The 18,956-nt window shown below is 37.6% G+C and overlaps 1 protein-coding gene and 1 non-coding gene across 4 annotated transcripts in view; one reads left to right on the top strand and one right to left on the bottom strand.

Annotated features, from left to right (window-relative positions):
* MTRF1 (mitochondrial translation release factor 1) overlaps positions 1 to 18,956 on the top strand; it is a 68,956-nt gene that overhangs the window by 23,114 nt on the left and 26,886 nt on the right. For all 3 annotated transcript variants that reach the window (XM_029210051.1, XM_029210050.1, XM_029210052.1), the window contains 4 exons: positions 3,590 to 3,681; positions 5,464 to 5,545; positions 6,666 to 6,773; positions 16,211 to 16,383. In XM_029210051.1, the coding sequence (XP_029065884.1) occupies positions 3,590 to 3,681; positions 5,464 to 5,545; positions 6,666 to 6,773; positions 16,211 to 16,383 (455 nt within the window). The remainder of the gene's footprint in view (positions 1 to 3,589; positions 3,682 to 5,463; positions 5,546 to 6,665; positions 6,774 to 16,210; positions 16,384 to 18,956) is intronic.
* LOC114888447 lies at positions 9,942 to 10,048 on the bottom strand. Its single transcript, XR_003791784.1, has one exon. It is a non-coding gene; the product is annotated as a U6 spliceosomal RNA (small nuclear RNA).

The raw sequence follows: 18,956 nt of genomic DNA, 5'->3' as shown, positions 1-18,956 counted from the left end.
TTTGAGGAACTGTCAGACTGGTTTTCCAAAGTGGCTGAACCATTTTACATTCCATCCTCAGTGTATGAGCGTTCTGGTGTTTCTACATCCCCTCCAACCCTTGTGATCCGCCCTTTCGATTCTAGCCTTCCTAGTGTGTGTGAAGTGGTATCTTACTGCGGTTTTGACTTGCATTTCCCTGATTAATGGTGTTGAGTGTCTTTTTATGTGCCTATTGGCTGTTGTATATCACCTTTGGTTAAATGACTGTTTAGATCCTTTGCCCATTTTTTAATGGAGTTGTCTTTTTATTATTGAGCTGTAAGAGTTCTTTATATTACAGATACAAGTTCCTTATCAGATATATTATTTGCAAAAATTTTCTCCCATTCTGTGGGTTGTCCCTTGAAGCACCACAGTTTTTAATTTTGATGATGTTCAGTTTATCTTTTTTTCTCTTGTTTGTGTTTTGGTGACATAGCTAAGAAATTATTGCATAATCCAAGGTCACAAAGGTTCACATCTGAGTTTTCTTCCAAGGATTTTATATTTTTAGTCCTTACATTTAGGTCATTGATCTATTTGAGTTAATTTTATATATAATGTAAGAGGTGTTAATTTTTAATTTTAGTATCTCTTAATATTTTATTGCCTTAACATTTTTTCTTTTATGAAAAATTTCCAAAATATACAGAAGTTGAGAGAAAAGTATAATGGACTAACTTGGGATTCAACATTTATCCAAATTTTTTTTTTTTTTAAAGGACATGAGCCCTCATTTTTTTTTTAATATTTATTTATTTATTTATTTGGTTGCACTGGGTCTTAGTTGTAGCATGCAAACTCTTAGTTGCGGCATGCATGCGGGATCTAGTTTCATGACCAGTGATGGAACCCAGGCCCCCTGCATTGGGAGCACAGAGTCTTAACCACTGGACCACCAGGAAAGTCCCTTGCTATTGGCTTTTAGTTTAATTTATAAACTTTCTTTTGTGCTCCATCCTGTTTCATTAAGCCTTAGAGATGTTAAGCAGCATCGAGGCCAGTCACAGCTATACCTGTAAAGTCCTGGATGTCCAAAGCCTTACCTTTTTCTGCCTCCTATTAGTGGTCTGCGAGTCTCTCACTTTTCTTTTGGCCATGAGGCATGCGGGATCTTAGTTCCCTGACCAGAGATTGAACATGTGCCCCCTGCAGTGGAAGTGCAGAGTCCTAACCACTGGACCGCCAGGGAATTCCCTCTCACCTCTTTTAATGAGGATTATTTTTTACTCTTTCGCATAATGCCACTCAAATTTGTAATTAATTAGTTTGGGAAAGTTGCTTGCACATAATAGGAGCTTACTAAATGCTTTCCAAATTAAATTGACATAACCTCTTTCAGCCACGTTTGTGTCATGTGTAATATTAGTAGATTGGATTAAAGTATTAGTAGTTTGCTTCTAAAGTTTCTTCTACAATTCTGCTATTTTATAATAATAGTGATAATAGCTACGTTTACTAAGTCTTAGTATGTGCCAGGCACTAAGGTAAGTATTTTGCAAATATCTCATTTGAAATGTTATAAGGTAGGAATTATTATTAATATTCTCACTTTATAGATGAAGAAACTGAGAGGTTAAAATGCCAAAGGTCACTTAGCCAGTCAGGAGAGGAGCAGGAATTTGAACCCAATCAAGGAGACTCCACAGCCTCTGCTCTTATCCACTGCACAATGATTCAAAGTCCAATAGGGTCTACCTCTGTAATGTATCTTGCATGAGTCCTCTTCTATTCTTTCCACTAGTTTATATTTTCATTATATCTCAGTCCTAGATGATTACAATAAATTCCTAACTTGTAGTCTCACCTCCAAGCTTTCCCAGCCTAAGTACAACCTTAATCATATTTCTCTCCTGCTCTGAATTTCCAGTAACTCCCATTGCCTATAAATATAGATTGCTTGGCTTGGCATTTAATAGTCTCTGCCGAGTGACCCCCTCCTCTCTGTGTAGTATATTAATTCCCTTTGAGTATTCTCCCTTCCAACCAAAACAGACAATCTGCCATTCCCTGAATATACTCAGACCATCCCATGTCTATGTCTTTGCTCATGTTGTTAACCCACCAATTTCACCTTCTTAAAGTTCAGTCTGCTTACAAAGTATGGCTTGAATATCATCCTTTGGCTTCACTCCCCTCTGTAAAACAAGTATGATTGCCTTTCTCTGTTTTATATTCTGATCCATTATGTAATTGTCTTAACTTCAGTCCCTTTCCCTGTTCCTCAAGTACAGGGCCTGTGTCTTATTCATCTTTATTTCCTGCAGCACCAAACATAAGGTATAATAGACTCTTGAATCTGTTGATACAGTGAAATTGAACTAGATTGGATCTTACAGTTCAGTAAATAATAAAAAGCCACAAAAATAATTTTATATGATTGCAGATCAGCAGGTTTTTCTGGTACCTCTGACCCGAGACTTATGTGCACAAGGTGAGGCCAGTAGCGATATTACAATTCTGCAACAGGTGATCCATAATTAGAATTGAGTTCAGATGGCACCTTATCTAGGAACCTTCCTTAAGGGTTGAAGTCTGGGTTAGACCACCCTTTAGGCCTCGACGGCGCTGCCCACACCACATATCGTAATCAAGTGAATGTGTCCACCTTTCCCACCAGACTGAGCCACTTTAGCCCTGAACCATGTTTTATTCATCCTTGTGTCCCCAGCAACTGGCAGAGTATTTAGCACAGAGTAAGTGTGAAATGTTGAAAGCAGGAATAAGGCATAGAATCCCACCAGACCCCCATGACTTCCAGGACTAGAAAAGAATTTTAAAGAGCCTTCTCTCCTTTATGTCTTCATTTCTATTTTCTTCTTTATTTTTAAGAATTAAAAATTTCTACCTATCTAGCACACATCACCAGTGACAAATGGAATCTCTGGGCATCTAAAGCAATGGAGTCAAAGGTTATGAGATCCACCCTACTTGGCCACTATCTCATTGATAGCTTGTGTTATTAGAGCTCCATGATTTAACTTTCTGCTTTGAAATGATGTGAAAATGACCGTCCTTTCCATAAAGCAGAGGCTTGCAAGGATGTGTGGTTTTTTGACCCATGTGGTGTTTTTAAAAAATGTTTACTAAGTATGAACATTTCAAGAGGTTTCAGAATTTTAAAGAGGTCTTATTTCTGACTTCTCTTGAAAAAAAAAAAGGAGGTTCTAGCCATGCTACATTACTCACAGCGTGCTGGGTAATGGCTGCCAGCTTCGGACAAGAAATGGTCACCCCAGTTTACCCTGAGACTTAGCTTATTCGGGTTTACGTTTAATTAGCCAGTCCCTTTTTAAACCTGTTTGGTTTATCACTGATTTCTATAATTACTTACAGACATTCAAATCACCAGCTCCTTGGGGCAAGATCGTACTTGTTTTCACACTGAGTTTTTTGGACATACTTAGCAAATACTTACTTTACATTCTCTAACTATTCTGTTCTTTTGTATAATCCCTTGCCTTCACTACTGAAATAAAACCTAGTAGGTAGAGATTAGATAGCTATTTAAGAATTTCTTTGTAAGTATTTAAACATTTTTACCATTATTTCTGTCGATGGTTTGTAGGTCTAAATAAACAAGATGAAAAGCAGTTACAAGAACTTGCTTTGGAAGAGAGGCAAACCATTCTTCAGAAAATCAACATGTTATACAGTGAGGTATGTTTTAAGAGGTAAACTAATCTCAGCAATGTTAATGTAAAGGAATACTATTCTTGCTAGACTATGTTTTGCTGCTCAGAGTATTTTCCAAACACCAGTTGATTAAGTCTTCTCTTATGATGATTGGTAATATTGGGTTTAGTGCTGTCATTTACTACAGAATGAGATTGAAGAGACTGTGTTGGCAAGGAACGAAACCACCGCCCCCCCCCCAGACAGAAGTATTCCAAAGCTGAATCTATTAAGTTACCAGACAAGGGAACACATGCTAGTGAAGAAATTTACTTCAACATGGAGTAGAGTCAGGGGGTTTTAAGTCTTAGAAAGAGGGAGTGGTACATGGTAACTGGGTTAATTAAGGATTGAAAATTTGCATTCAGGATAGAATGGAATGAATCCAAGGGCATAGAGACAGTGGGTTAATACAAGTCTTTAGTCCCTTCTAGCTCAATGGATGGTTTGTCTACAAGAAAATGAAAATACGGTGCTATGTACTATGTTCCCCTTTGTCATATTTGCCATCCTCCTACCTTCAGTCTTCCCTACCCTGGAAATCCAGTAGAGAGACGTTTTTTTCCTTGAAGTATAGTTGATTTACAATGCTATGTTAGTTTCAGGTGTACAGCACAGTGATTCAGATATACATATATCTTCTTTGTCAGATTCTTTTCCCTTATAGGTTGTTACAGAATATTCAGTATAATTCCCTGTGCTATACAGTAGGTCCTTGTTGGTTATATATTTTATATATGGTAGTGGATGTATGTTAATCCCAAACCCCTTTTCCCTTTGGTAACCATATGTTTGTTTTCTATGTCTGTGAGTCTATTTCTGTTTTGTAAATAAGTTCATTTGTATCTTTTTTTTTTAGATTTCACATACAAGCAGTATCATATGATATTTGTCTTTCTCTGTCTGGCTTGCTTCACTTAGTATGATAATCTCTAGAGGGACTTTTTGAGGATGAGGATGGAGGTATCAGTTATTGTTTTCACTGATTTAAACAGCTAGTCAAAAGCAGATGTAGGGCGTCTGACTCTTAGTCTACTATTCTCTCCTGCAGGCTATATCATTTCTAGCAGAGATGGACTATTTCAAAAATTGTCAGTAGGGGGAATCATGACACATAGATACTTTCAGTTTGATTTGAAAGACCTTTTAGTAATAATAAAGTTGCTTCCCTTTTCTTCCTAAGAGGTAAGTTGGTTGCTTTCTTTATTAGAAAGCCCCTTTTTTTCTTGTCACACTGAGAAACTATTTGAGCCTTACCTTGGGAATCCTCAATCTACTCTTTAAACAGCAACTCTGCTGAGAAGACAGGGCACGGCCTGGTGTCCGTCCGCTGTCATTTACTGTGGGAGAGAATATATAATCATACGTTAAAAGTCCTCATTTTCTCCAAATGAAGACTTTCAGAGCTTACTTCTTTCATTAGATGAAAGAAGCTACTGTTTAAGACTAATCAGAAGCAAAATTCGAAGAAAATTGAATGGAACACTGGACTTTGATCTAAACTTTTGCATTTTAGAAAATTAAGATAATTTGATAGCATTGTAGAAAATATGCCAACAAGTAACTTCATTGTTAACATGAATCATCGTTTATTTTAGGCCTAATTAGGTCTACTTATTAAAGCATTTTAGGACCAGACCTCTTTGAGATGCTCTATGATTTTGTTAATTACTGATTTTTTAGTGTTTGGGGATCTTTTATCTAAATTCAAGGAATAGCAGTATACCATGGAAAATATACACACTAATACTGATTTTTTTTTTTCAGCTTCTCCAGAGTCTAGTGCCAAAGGAGAAATATGACAAAAATGATGTTATTTTAGAGGTGACATCTGGAAGAACTACTGGAGGTCAATAAAATAATTTTATCGTAAATGATCTTAAAAAATACTTAAATGTTACCTTGATATGACACACTGTAACTTTAAAAGTCTGTTAAATGTGTTTCACTTCGGAAGTAGTCATTTCTCAACTCCTAAGGGGTTTTTACTTAAGGAGGACTCTCTAAGAAATTTGTGCTGATTTTTGAAAAATTTTTTATTGAAGTATAGTTGATTTACAATGCTGTGTTAGTTTCTGGTGTACAGCAGAGTGATTCAGTTATAAATGAATATTTTTTTCATATTCTTTTAATTTTGGTTTATTACAGGATATTGAATATTTTCTATCCTACTGTGCTATACAGTAGGACCTTGTTGTTTGTCTATTTCATATGTAGTAGTTTGTATCTGCTAATCCCAAACTCCTAATTTATCCCTCCCCACCCCCTATTCCCTTTGGTAACCATAAGTTTGATTTCTATGTGTGTGAGTCTGTTTCTGTTTTGTAAATAAGTTCATTTGTGTCATATTTTAGATTCCACATGCAAGTGATATCATATGATGTTTGTCTTTCTCTGTCTGACTTACTTCACTTAGTATGATAATCTCTAGGTCCATCCATGTTGCTGCAAATGCCATTATTTCATTCTTTTTTATGACTGAGTGGTATTCCATTGTATATACGTACCACACCTTTATCCATTCCTCTGTTGATGGACATTTAGGTTGCTTCCATGTTTTGGCTATTGTAAATAGTGCTGCTATGAACATTGGGGTGCATGTATCTTTTCTTATTAGAGTTTGCTTCAGATATATGCCCAAGAATGGGATTGCTGGGTCATATGGCAACTCTATTTTTAGTTTTTGAAGGAACCTCCGTACTGTTTTCCAGAGTGGCTGCACCAATTTACATTCCCACCAACAGTGCAGGAGGGTTCCCTTTTCTCCACACCCTCTCCAGCATTTATTGTTTGTAGACTTTTTGATGATGGCCATTCTGAGCAGTGTGAGGTGATACCTCATGGTAGTTTTGATTTGCATTTCTCTAATAATTAGCAATGTTGGGCATCTTTTCGTGTGCCTACTGGCCATCTATATGTCTTCTTTGGAGAAATGTGTGCTGACTGAATACTTTTATATTTTCTCTTAGGTGATATCTGCCAACAATTTACCCGGGAAATATTTGATATGTATCAGAATTATTCAAGCTACAAACACTGGAAATTTGAACTTCTGAATTATACACCAGCTGATTATGGTAGGTGTGTTTGAGGATTTGTCCATAGATGATGCTGGAAGTTGTTTTTCTTCTGATATTGATTAGAACCATGTTGTCCCATTTTTTAAAACATTTGACCTATATCTACTAAATACTGTGACATGGGCTCATCAATCACAGTGGCTTACTATAGTAGAATTCTTACTATGGGAGAAGAGAGTGGGAGGGAAGGAAGTATCCTCCTAGGAAGGAATATCTGAATTAGAGAAACTTTCCCTGTGGAGGGTTGATATATGCCTTGCCTGTTGTTCAAAATCATTGCTCTGTTGTTCAAAGCCAAGATGTATTAAGGTTTTTACTCTGAAGTACTAATGATGTGTTGGAGGTTTATGGGAATGCAGAAGAAGTTAGTCATTTGTCTTTATTTTCAAGAAGCTCCCACCCTAGTTGGGCTGATAAAAACTTAGACAACATAAACAATAAGAACCAATGTGAGTCTTTAAACTTTTAAATACTCAAGTATGTTAAATCAGAACATCTGATAGTAATTCTTTTTTGTTCAATTCTCTTAATCCACCTGGAAGTTTTTGTCTGCTTGGTTACACAAAGATACACTGTAGTAGACAGAGGGCCGATGAATAATAACCCACAAATTATCAAAGTGGGGAAAGATGATTCATGTAAGTTAAACAATCGAGGGAAATGAAAACAAGTATAGAGCATAAGTAAGGTTGTGCGTCATATGGATTTGAAATATAGCCAGTGGTTAGGAAAGGTGAAACAGGAGGGAAGGGGGCAGGGCACAACCTTCGAAAGAATGACATAGCCCGAGGACATGACATAAACAGATGAGAACCAAATGGGTCCAAGATGGTGGACAAGTCAACTTCCACTAGACCTTGAGCCTCAGTATATGCTCATCGTAATACATCAGCAAGCTAAATGACACACTGACTGGTGCCATGACAGTGCCAAGGCCAACCATAAGGATGAAAAATTGGGCGGTGGCCCAATTCCCGGAAATCCCCACCCCCTTCCCAAAATAGCTGGAATACTCCTCCCACTCATTAGCCTATGAAGTTACCCACCCCTTAAAAACTGACAACCCCATACCCTGGTGCTGCTCTCACCTCCTGAGATGGCCCACACTATATCTGTGGAGTGTGTATCTCTCTAAATAAATCTACTTCTTACTATCACTTTGCCTCTCACTGAATTCTTTCTGTGATGAGACATCAAGAACCTGAGCTTCATTAAGTCCTAAAACCAGGTGTGTGATCTCAGTTGGAAGACTGTGGGTTTTGGCCAGGTTTGAGTCCTAGCCATGTGGGTTCAAGTCCCAATCAGGGTTTAGGCTGGGTTCGAGTCCCAGCACATCTGAGGTGCATGGTTTCAAAGGGAAGACCAACGAGAGCAGATGGAAGGACCAATTTGAGCAACAGCATGGTGGTGGGAAAGATCTTGATGTGTGTGTAGAAGTGAGGAAGCCAATTAAACCAGAGGATATTTGTGATGAGACGTGAGAGGAAATAGGTTCAAAAGAGTAGATTTTGAGCAGACGTTAAAGCGGAACAGGCCTTGATTGTTAGGGAGCTGTTGAAGATTTTGCTAATAAGAATATGATTTGATCAATATATATTTTAAGAAGATTCTTTTTTTCTTTTTTTATTGAAGTATAGATGATTTACAATATGGTGTTAGTTTCAGGTGTACAGCACAGTGATTCAGTTATGTGTGTAAATGTATATATATGTATTCCTTTTCAGATTCTTTTCCCTTATAGGTTATTACAGAATATTGAGCATAGTTCCCTATGCTATACAGTAGGTCCTTGTTGGTTATCTATTTTCTATATAGTAGTGTGTATATGTTAATCCCAACCTCCTAATTTATCCCTCCCCCCACTCTCCTTTCCCCTTTGGCAACCATAAGTTTGTTTTTAGAAAATTATTTTGACAGCAGTGTGAAAGATGGACTGAAGAGGCTAGATTTAAGGCAGATGGCAGAGAGGTTATTAGAGTAATCCAGGTATGACTAAGAGTTAGAACTGGGAGTAGGGACACATATGAGAGAACTTCAGATGAAGAATGAGCAAAATTTGTAACTGACAAGAGGATCTATTGCTTGCCCACTATGTCCTGCGTGCAGTATGTGTCGTTTGATCTTCACAACCCTGGGTATTGTTAATCCCATTTTACAGATGAAGATCTAGGCTCAGAGAGTAAGTAACTAATCCAAGATCACACAATAAGTGATGGCAGTCCTGGGTTTAGATTTAAGTCTGTCTGATCCAGAACCACACTACATCCCATTAGTTTATTCTGATACAAAGGAGATGAGCCACAGGGATCTAATCTTTCTAGCTGGGAAGATTGTGATATTCATTCATGCCGTTGAATGGAATAGAAATTGAAAGGCCGTCTCCATTTGGGCAGAACAGTGAAAGTTGTTTTTGAATTATTGTGTGTGTTGTTATAGTGAGCGTTCCTTTAGAAATATCCAGTAAATGCTGAAGTCGTGTAGCCAGAGCTTTGGTGAGAGAATAGAATTGAGGAGAGCGATTTGATAGCTGTTAGCACGGAGATAATGTCTGATACTGAGAGAGAATAAGTGAGGGAGAGTTTATAGAGAGGGAATATTCAGGGTACCAAACGTTGGAGAATGGCCATATTTAGAAAGATAAACTAGTTGGCAAAAGAAAAAGAGGGGTCAGAGAAGCAGGAAAAGGGATGAGAACAGCATAATATTTTGGAAGCAGGAGAGGAGAGAGTTTCAAGAATGTAATGAGAATGTAATGAGAAACACCAGCATATGAAAGAGAGAATGTAATCGCTGAGACGTATATTTTGAATTCAACTTTCAATAATGAAAGGGAGATGAACTTAATAACAGGAAGAGAGATTCCGTTTCAGGTGCCCAGAGCAGCCCAAACAATGGTTGGGAAATCTTTCTTTTAGATACATTAACTCAGTAGCAAAATAAAATAAAGACATTTTAGAAAGTAAAAGGACCTTTTATTTTATTTTATTTTATTTTTTTATTGGAGTATAGTGGATTTACAATGTTGTGTTAGTTTCAGGTGTACAGCAAAGTGAATCAGTTATACATACACATATATCCACTCCTTTTCATATTCTTTTCCCATATAGGCCATTACAGAATATTCAGTAGAGCTCCCTGTGCTATACAGTAGGTCCTTATTAGTTAAAAAATATGGAATGCTTCGCAAATTTGTGGGTCATCCTTGCACAGGGGCCATGCTAATCTTCTCTGTAGCGTTCCAATTTTAGTATATGTGCTGCTGAAATGAGCACAAAAAAAGGTCTTTTATTAAAAAAGAAAAAATTTTCAGGAATTCCCTGGTGGTCCAGTGGTTAGGACTTGGTGCTTTCACTGCCAGGGCCTGGGTTTGATCCCTGGTCAGCGAAGTAAGATCCTGCATGCTGCATGGCGCAGCCAAAAAATAAATAAGATAGAGAAAGAGGAAAAGATACCTGCCCTATAAAGTATGTATATTAAATTATATGTATGGGCTTCCCTGATGGCACAGTGGTTAAGAATCCGCCTGCCAATGCAGGGGACACGGGTTCAAGCCCTGGTCCGGGAAGATCCCACATGCCACGGAGCAACTAAGCCTGTGTGCCACAACTACTGAGCCTGCGCTCTAGAGCCCGCAAGCTACAACTACTGAGCCCGCGTGCCACAACTACTGAAGCCCGCACGCCTAGAACCCATGTTCCACAACAAGAGAAGCCACCACAATGAGAAGCCCGCACACTGAGAAGAGTAACCCTCACTTGCCACAACTAGAGAAAGCCTGCACGCAGCAACAAAGACCCAACGCAGCCAAAAATAAATTAAAAAATAAATTTATAAAAAATTATATGTATATATATTTAATGTTTAATTGAAATAGAATCACAGAGATACAGCACTAACAGCTAAGATTGGAAAAAAATACATTTTCATGCAAAAATTCATATATCAAATGACTTAAAGTCTAGTAGTTTTGTGACCTTGGGACAGATAGGGGAAATACTCAACCACTACATAAATAATCGAAACTAAATAATTACAAGATAGTCATTGTGGAAGCAATGGAGGGTGATGGCTCTTGATATGTACTGTAGGTCTGACACTATTATTCTGTATTCCTGGTACCTAAGGAATTGAAATATTTTTCAAGTTAAAGGGAGTCTATGAAATATATTACATCATCTCTTCCAACAGATTAATGTTTATAAATATGTTTTGTTATTCTGTGCTCAACCGTTGAATTCAGGGAAGGGTCACTTAAAGTAATGTGGTGGTTAATTTTGTGTGTACAGAAGACATACATTTCACCACAACTCTGAGAAATAAATTTGTGAAGGGAGCCCTGGCATCCTTGAAGAGCTCTGTGATTGCTTTTCTCTGTAGCCCAGACCTTACAGTGGGAACTCTCTTGTTGTCTGGCCAAGGACCTCAAGCTGATGATCCAGTTTCTGGATCCAGCTGCCCAATTGCAGCCAGTAAAGAGGGAAGAAAAACAGGTTGAATCACTCTAAGAGTATGCAGTCAGCAAAACCAGACCATGGGGGACTTCCCTGGTGGTTCAGTGGATAAGATTCCATGCTCCTAATGCAGGGGGCCTGGGTTCAATCCCTGGTCAGGGAACTAGATCCCACATGCATACCACAGTGAAGATCCCACGTGCTGCAACTAAGACCCAGTACAGACAAAATAGGTAAATAATAAATAAATATATTTTTAAAAAAGAATTGTTTAAAAAAATTAAAACTCTCCAGAAAGTGGGCATAGAGGGAACCTACCTCAACATAATAAAGGCCATATACGACAAACCCACAGCAAACATCATTCTCAATGGTGAAAAACTGAAAGCATTTCCTCTAAGATCAGGAACGAGACAGGGATGTCCACTCTCACCACTATTATTCAACATAGTTTTGGAAGTCCTAGCCACGGCAATCAGAGAAGAAAAAGAAATAAAAGGAATACAAATTGGTAAAGAAGATGTAAAACTGTCACTGTTTGCAGATGACATGATACTATACATAGAGAATCCTAAAGATGCCACCAGAAAACTACTAGAGCTAATCAATGAATTTGGGAAAGTTGCAGGATACAAAATTAATGCACAGAAATCTCTTGCATTCCTATACACTAATGATTAAAAATCTGAAAGAGAAATTATGGAAACATTCCCATTTACTAATGCAACAAAAAGAATAAAACACCTAGGAATAAACCTACCTAGGGAGCCAAAAGACCTGTATGCAGAAAACTATAAGACACTGATGAAAGAAATTAAAGATGATACCAACAGATGGAGAGATACACCATGTTCTTGGATTGGAAGAATCAATATTGTGAAAATGACTATACTACCCAAAGTAATCTACAGATTCAATGCAATCCGTATCAAATTACCAATGGCATTTTTTTACAGAACTACAAAAAATCATCTTAAAATTCGTATGGAGACAAAAAAACCCCGAATAGCTGAAGCAGTCTTGAGGGAACAAAGCAGAGCTGGAGGAATCAGACTCCCTGACTTCAGACTATACTACAAAGCTACAGTAATCACGACAATATGGTACTGGCACAAAAACAGAAACATAGATCAATGGAACAAGATAGAAAGCCCAGAGATAAACCCACACACCTATGGTCAACTAATCTATGACAAAGGAGGCAAAGATATACAATGGAGAAAAGACAGTTCCTTCAATAAGTGGTGCTGGGAAAACTGGACACCTACATGTAAAAGAATGAAATTAGAACACTCCTTAACACCATACACAAAAATAAACTCAAAATGGATTCAAGACCTAAATGTAAGACCGGACACTATAAAACTCTTAGAGGAAAACATAGGAAGAACACTCTTTGACATAAATCACAGCAAGATCTTTTTTGATCCACCTCCTAGAGTAATGGAAATAAAAACAAAAATAAACAAATGGGACCTAATGAAACTTCAAAGCTTTTGCACAGAAAAGGAAACCATAAACAAGACAAAAAGACAGCCCTCAGAATGGGAGAAAATATTTGCAAACAAATCAACGGACAAAGGATTAATCTCCAAAATATATAAACAGCTCATGCAGCTCAATATTAAACAAACAACCCAATCCAAAAATGGGCAGAAGACCTAAATAGACATTTCTCCAAAGAAGACATACAGATGGCCAAGAAGCACATGAAAAGCTGCTCAACATCACTAAATATTAGAGAAATGCAAATCAAAACTACAGTGAGATATCACCTCACACCAGTTAGAATGGGCTTATCAGAAAATCTACAAACAACAAATGCTGGAGAGGGTGTGGAGAAAAGGGAACCCTCTTGCACTGATGGTTGGAATGTAAATTGATACAGCCACTATGGAGAACAGTATGGAGGTTCCTTAAAAAAATAGAATTACCATATGATCCAGCAATCCCACTACTGGGCATATACCCAGAGAAAACCATAATTCAAAAAGGCACATGGACCCCAGTGTTCATTGCTGCACTATTTACAATAGCCAGGACATGGAAGTAACCTAAATGCCCATCAACAGATGGATGGATAAAGAAGATGTGGTACATACAATGGAATATTACTCAGCCATAAAAAGGAACGAAATTGAGTCATTTGTTGAGACGTGGATGGATCTCGAGACTCATACAGAGTGAAGTAAGTCAGAAAGAGAAGAACAAATATCGTATATTAACGCATGTATGTGGAACCTAGAAAAATGATACAGATGAACTGGTTTGCAGGGCAGAAGTTGAGACACAGATGTAGAGAACAAACATATGGACACCAAGGGGGGAAAACCACGGTGAGGTGGGGATGGTGGTGAGATGAACTGGGTGATTGGGATTGACATGTATACACTGATGTGTATAAAATTGATGACTAATAAGAACCTGCAGTATAAAAAAACAAAAAAAAACTAATACTAAACTTTCTTTGGGTTATTTGTATGGAAATATGTTAACATAAATGTTTCAGACATTACATGAAATTTCTAAAAATCTTATACGTTCTGGTGTAATGTTATAAGTCATAATTCTAGTTATTACTTTAAAATGTGTATCTCAGAAATAACTAAATTTCCTTGTCAACTGCATTATTATGAACTTTCATCAAATCTTTACCCGTGGTCATTTTTAAGTCTTTCGTCATTTACAGACAGTTCTGGATGTACTCTGATGCTTTTGCAAAAATGTTCTTATAAAAGGGTTTCATCTTCAAGGAATTCATGTTAAAGACTCTGACAAGTACAGGTTTCTGGTAACTGACTACACTGCTGAACTGAATGAATAAGCATTTTCAGAGCTCTAATGGAAAACTGATGAATTCATAAAAGTGCTAACAAAAGATCAAGATGAAAAAAAATTAATTACATGGGACTGAGTGAACTGATGAGGATCATTATAATTTTTGTGACTTTCTGTTTGAGTAAAAAAAAATATCCCACAAGGACTCAGAGGCAAAAAGTATACAAATCAATTATCACTGCAAAGTAAAGGAGCTGTTACAGTGGAGGATTACTGGACTGAATGTCAATATTATGACATAGTGTGAGTGTGTTTGGTAATTGCAGTCATTGTTGATTTTGTTGTGGTCATCCATTTACAATGCTTGGTGTCAGTTTATCTCTTGTAAGAAGAAAATACAGTGTGTGTGTGTGAAAAAAAAAAAAAGGTAAGCACTTATTAAAAAAAAACACCACATAGTCACTTTGCTATTATCAGACCCCCCCCAAAAAATTCCTTAGTATAATCAAATATCCAGTGAGTGTTCACATTTCCCTGCTCATAAATTTTTTTGTATAGTTTTTGTTCAAATTGAAACCTAAGTAACTTCCTTATGTTGCAGTTGGTTGATATGTCTCTTAAATCTCTTGTAATCCACAGCTACCTCCTCAATTTTAATATTTTTTCTTGCAATTCATTTGTTAAGGGAACTAGATTATTTGTCCTATAGATCATCTGGATTTTTTTTTTTTTTTTGCGGTACACGGGCCTCTTACTGTTGTGGCCTCTCCCGTTGCGGAGCACAGGCTCTGGATGCGCAGGCTCAGCGGCCATGGCTCACGGGCCTAGTCGCTCTGTGGCATGTGGGATCTTCCCGGACCGGGGCACGAACCCGTGGCCCCTGAATCGGCAGGTGGACTCCCAACCACTGTGCCACCAGGGAAGCCCAGATCATCTGGATTTTGCTGATTGCATCCCTGTGGTAATATTTCACATGTTTTTATTGCCCTTCTATTTTCTGTAATTGTCCTTCTATTTTGCTAATTATAGTCAGAGACCAGAAAAAAAAATTAAAAATTAAAAAAAATAATTAAAAAATAGAACAGAACGTGGGAAATTTCTGTCGATCAATAGCCCTAGTTCCTCAACAGATAATTTGAAGTAAACAAAAGAGATGGATGACGAACTTACAGACTGAGAGGTTTGAAAGACATATCAAATTTTTTAAATGGACAAGACTAAACTGTAAGAAACTAACACACCATTGTAAAGCAATTATACCCCAATAAAGATGTTAAAAAAAATCTTAAAAAAAAAAAAGACTAAACTGTAGTAGCTAGGGCAGCACATTAGGTAATAAAATTATAATAAAGAAGGGAATAGAAGGATAATGGTTATTCATGAGAAGGAGGGGATTGTAACTAGGAAGGGGCATGTGAGAGGGCTTTGGGGGTGCCTGACAAAATTCTTTTCTTTTTTTTTTTTTGTGGCTGCGCTGTGCGGCATGTGGGATCTTAACTCCCTGATCAGGGATCGAACCTGTGCCCCCTGCAGTGGAAGTGCCAAGTCTTAACCTCTGGACCGCCAAAGAACTCCAACAAAGTTCTTTTTCTTGATCTTGAACTATACATTTCATTCATGTGGTTTCCCATGTATATTATTTTGTAATAAAAACATTTTTTAAAAACATAGTCAATAAGAAACTAGCTTAGGCATTAAGATTTTTTTGTGCTTATCTTCCCACTCCACAGATAAGCAAGGGCTAAATTTCAATCGATTCTTGAGAACTTGAGAGAACCTATAGAATTATTCATCATTATCAAATTACTATGTTACTGAACAGTCTTTTATATATGGCACCAAATTAGCCTAAGATTGCATGGTATAGTTCAATGTAGAAAACACCCCAGTATTCTTTTTTTCTAATACTATTTTTGTAAAAGTGAAATTTGTTCATTTATATAAAACTTAGCAACAAAAAAAGTATAGAAAGTAAAATGAAAAACATGCTGTTATTCTATTCTCCAGAGGTAACCATAAATAATATTTTGGTATGTTTCCTTTTATATATTAATTCACTTACATTGGAAAAATATAGTTTTGTACCTACCTTATGTTCTCATGTCAGGCTCTATGCTCACATCCAGGCCTTACATTAAGGGCATCTAAGATCCTGATCCCTTTCAAAGTAGAATTCATTAATATTGCTGGAACATTTTTTCTTAGGTGGGCTACATCATGCAGCCGCCCGAATTTCCGGTGACAATGTCTATAAGCATTTGAAGTATGAAGGTGGGATTCACCGAGTTCAGCGAATTCCTGAGGTGGGCCTGTCGTCAAGGATGCAGCGTATTCACACGGGAACGATGTCGGTTATTGTCCTCCCTCAACCAGATGAGGTAACCTCCTACCTAAACTCTATACCATTATCTATGAAGATCAACCAGAATTTTATTGTCTAGGAAAAGCTCCTGTGTGTTCTGTATACTCACAGAGTACTTCTGCACTCCAAATGTATGGAGTTCATTACCCCCCGAGGAAGTACTTCTTCAGTTCTCTGTGGACAGCATGTGGTCGTCCTACAATTCAACTCAGTTCTGACCCCATCTACCTGGAGATGGCGTCAGATCCTACAGGCTAGACTCAGTGCCACAAGAGAGCCTCCCCTTCTGCTTCAGAGGCCAATCACAAGGCCTGGTTGTCTTCTGTGTTTCTGATCAACTGCTTATCCATCTGGATGTTCCCATGACCCCCTCCTTAGGTTAAATAATACTAAAGTGGCTTACAGAACTCAGGAAAACAGCTTACTTACTAGACTACTGGCTAATTACAAAAGATACAACTCAGGAATAGACAGATGGAAGAAGTGCATAGGACAAAGTATGTGGGAAGAGGTGCAGAGCTTCTGTACCCTCTCCAGGCTCACTACCCTTCCAGCAGCTTCATGTTTTCATCAGCCCTGGCAGCTCTCTGAACCCTGTGCTTTGGGGATTTTTATGGAGGCTTCCATACATAGACATGTTTGGTTAAATCATCGGGCTTTGGGGATTCTGCTCCCTGGAGGTTGGGAGTGCAGTGGAGATGAAAGTTCCAACCCTCTAATCATGTGGTTGGTTCCCCTAGGATCAGCCCCTGTCCTGTGGTTATCTAGAGGCTTTCCAAATATCACCTCATTAACATAAACTCAAGTGTGGTTGAAAGGAGCTTAGGGTGAGAACTGGACAAAGACAAATATATATTATTATAAATCACAATATCACAATTTATTTTTGCAGCAATTTTTTTAACCAGGATCCCGTCAAATTTCACTTATTGCAGTTGGTTGTTATATCTCTTTAAGTCTGGAACCAGTCTCCCAACCTTTCTTTTTTTTTTCTTTTAATGACATTGACTTTTTGAAGAGTCTAAACCATTTGCCTTATAGAATGTTCCACATCTGCATTCATCTGATTGTTTCCTCATAGTATTCTTTAAATTGTTCCTTTATGTCCTATGTTGTATTGAAAGTTATATTTAAATGTTCCATTCTATTCAGGTTATACATTTTGAGCAAGAATACTTTTCAGGTGTAGTTATATTCATGTTGCAACTTATCAGAAGGCATAGAATATCATATTGTCCCACTCTTAGTGAGGACTGGTTTGAGCATTTAGTTAAGATGGTGACCACAAACATATCTCCATTATGAAAGTGTATTTTTCCCTTTGTAATTACTAAGTAATCTCTAGGGTAATATGTCGTATTCCCAACAACTTTTCTTCCATGGTTTTAACATCCATTAGTGATCTTTGCCTGAATTAGTTATTTAGTTTGGGATTGCAAAATGGTGATTTTCTAATTCTACCATTCCTTCTACATGTATTACCTGGCATTCTTTTCTGTAAGGAACATTCCTCCCCACTACCTTCTCTCCTCCTTTATTCTTGCTCTCTTTCTTTTTTTGTTGTTTTTAACATCTTTATTAGAGTATAATTGCTTTACAATGGTGTGTCAGTTTCTGCTTTATAACAAAGTGAATCAGTTATACATATACATATGTCCCCATATCTCTTCCCTCTTGCATCTCCCTCCCTCCCACCCTCCCTATCCCACCCCTCCAGGTGGTCAGAAAGCAGCGAGCTGATCTCCCTGTGCTATGTGGCTGCTTCCCACTAGCGATCTATTTTACGTTTGGTAGTGTATATATGTCCATGCCACTCTCTCACTTTGTCCCAGCTTACTCTTCCCCTCCCCGTATCCTCAAGTCCATTCTCTAGTAGGTCTGCATCTTTATTCCTGTCTTGCCCCTAGGTTCTTCTATTTTCCTTTTTTTCTTTTTTTTAGATTACATATATATGTGTTAGCATACACTATTTGTTTCTCTCTTTCTGACTTACTTCACTCTGTATGACAGACTCTAGGTCCATCCACCTCACTACAAATAACTCAGTTTCTTTCCTTTTTATGGCTGAGTAATATTCCATCCTATATATGTGCCACATCTTCTTTATCTGTTCATCTGTTGATGGACACTTAGGTTGCTTCCATGTCCTGGCTATTGTAAATAGTGCTGCAATGAACATTTTGGTACATGACTCTTTTTGAATTATGGTTTCCTCCGGGTATATGCCCAGTAGTGGGATTGCTGGGTTGTATAGTAGTTCTATTTTTATTTTTTTAAGGAACCTCCATACTGTTCTCCATAGTGGCTGTATCAATTTACATTCCCACCAACAGTGCAAGAGGGTTCCCTTTTCTCCACACCCTCTCCAGCATTTATTGTTTGTATATTTTTTGATGATGACCATTCTGACCAGTGTGAGATGGTATCTCATTGTAGTTTTGATTTGCATTTCTCTAATGATTAAGGATGTTGAGCATTCTTTTCATGTGTTTGTTGGCAATCTGTATATCTTCTTTGGAGAAATGTCTATTTAGGTCTTCTGCCCATTTTTGGATTGGGTTGTTTGTTTAATATTGAGCTGCATGAGCT

The sequence above is a fragment of the Monodon monoceros genome, unplaced genomic scaffold (genome assembly GCF_005190385.1).
Source record: "Monodon monoceros isolate NGI ecotype Baffin Bay Population unplaced genomic scaffold, NGI_Narwhal_1 Super_Scaffold_8, whole genome shotgun sequence".
Taxonomy (NCBI): domain Eukaryota; kingdom Metazoa; phylum Chordata; class Mammalia; order Artiodactyla; family Monodontidae; genus Monodon; species Monodon monoceros.
Note: the sequence above shows the minus strand (reverse complement) of the source record. Positions and strands in the feature narration are given on the sequence as shown.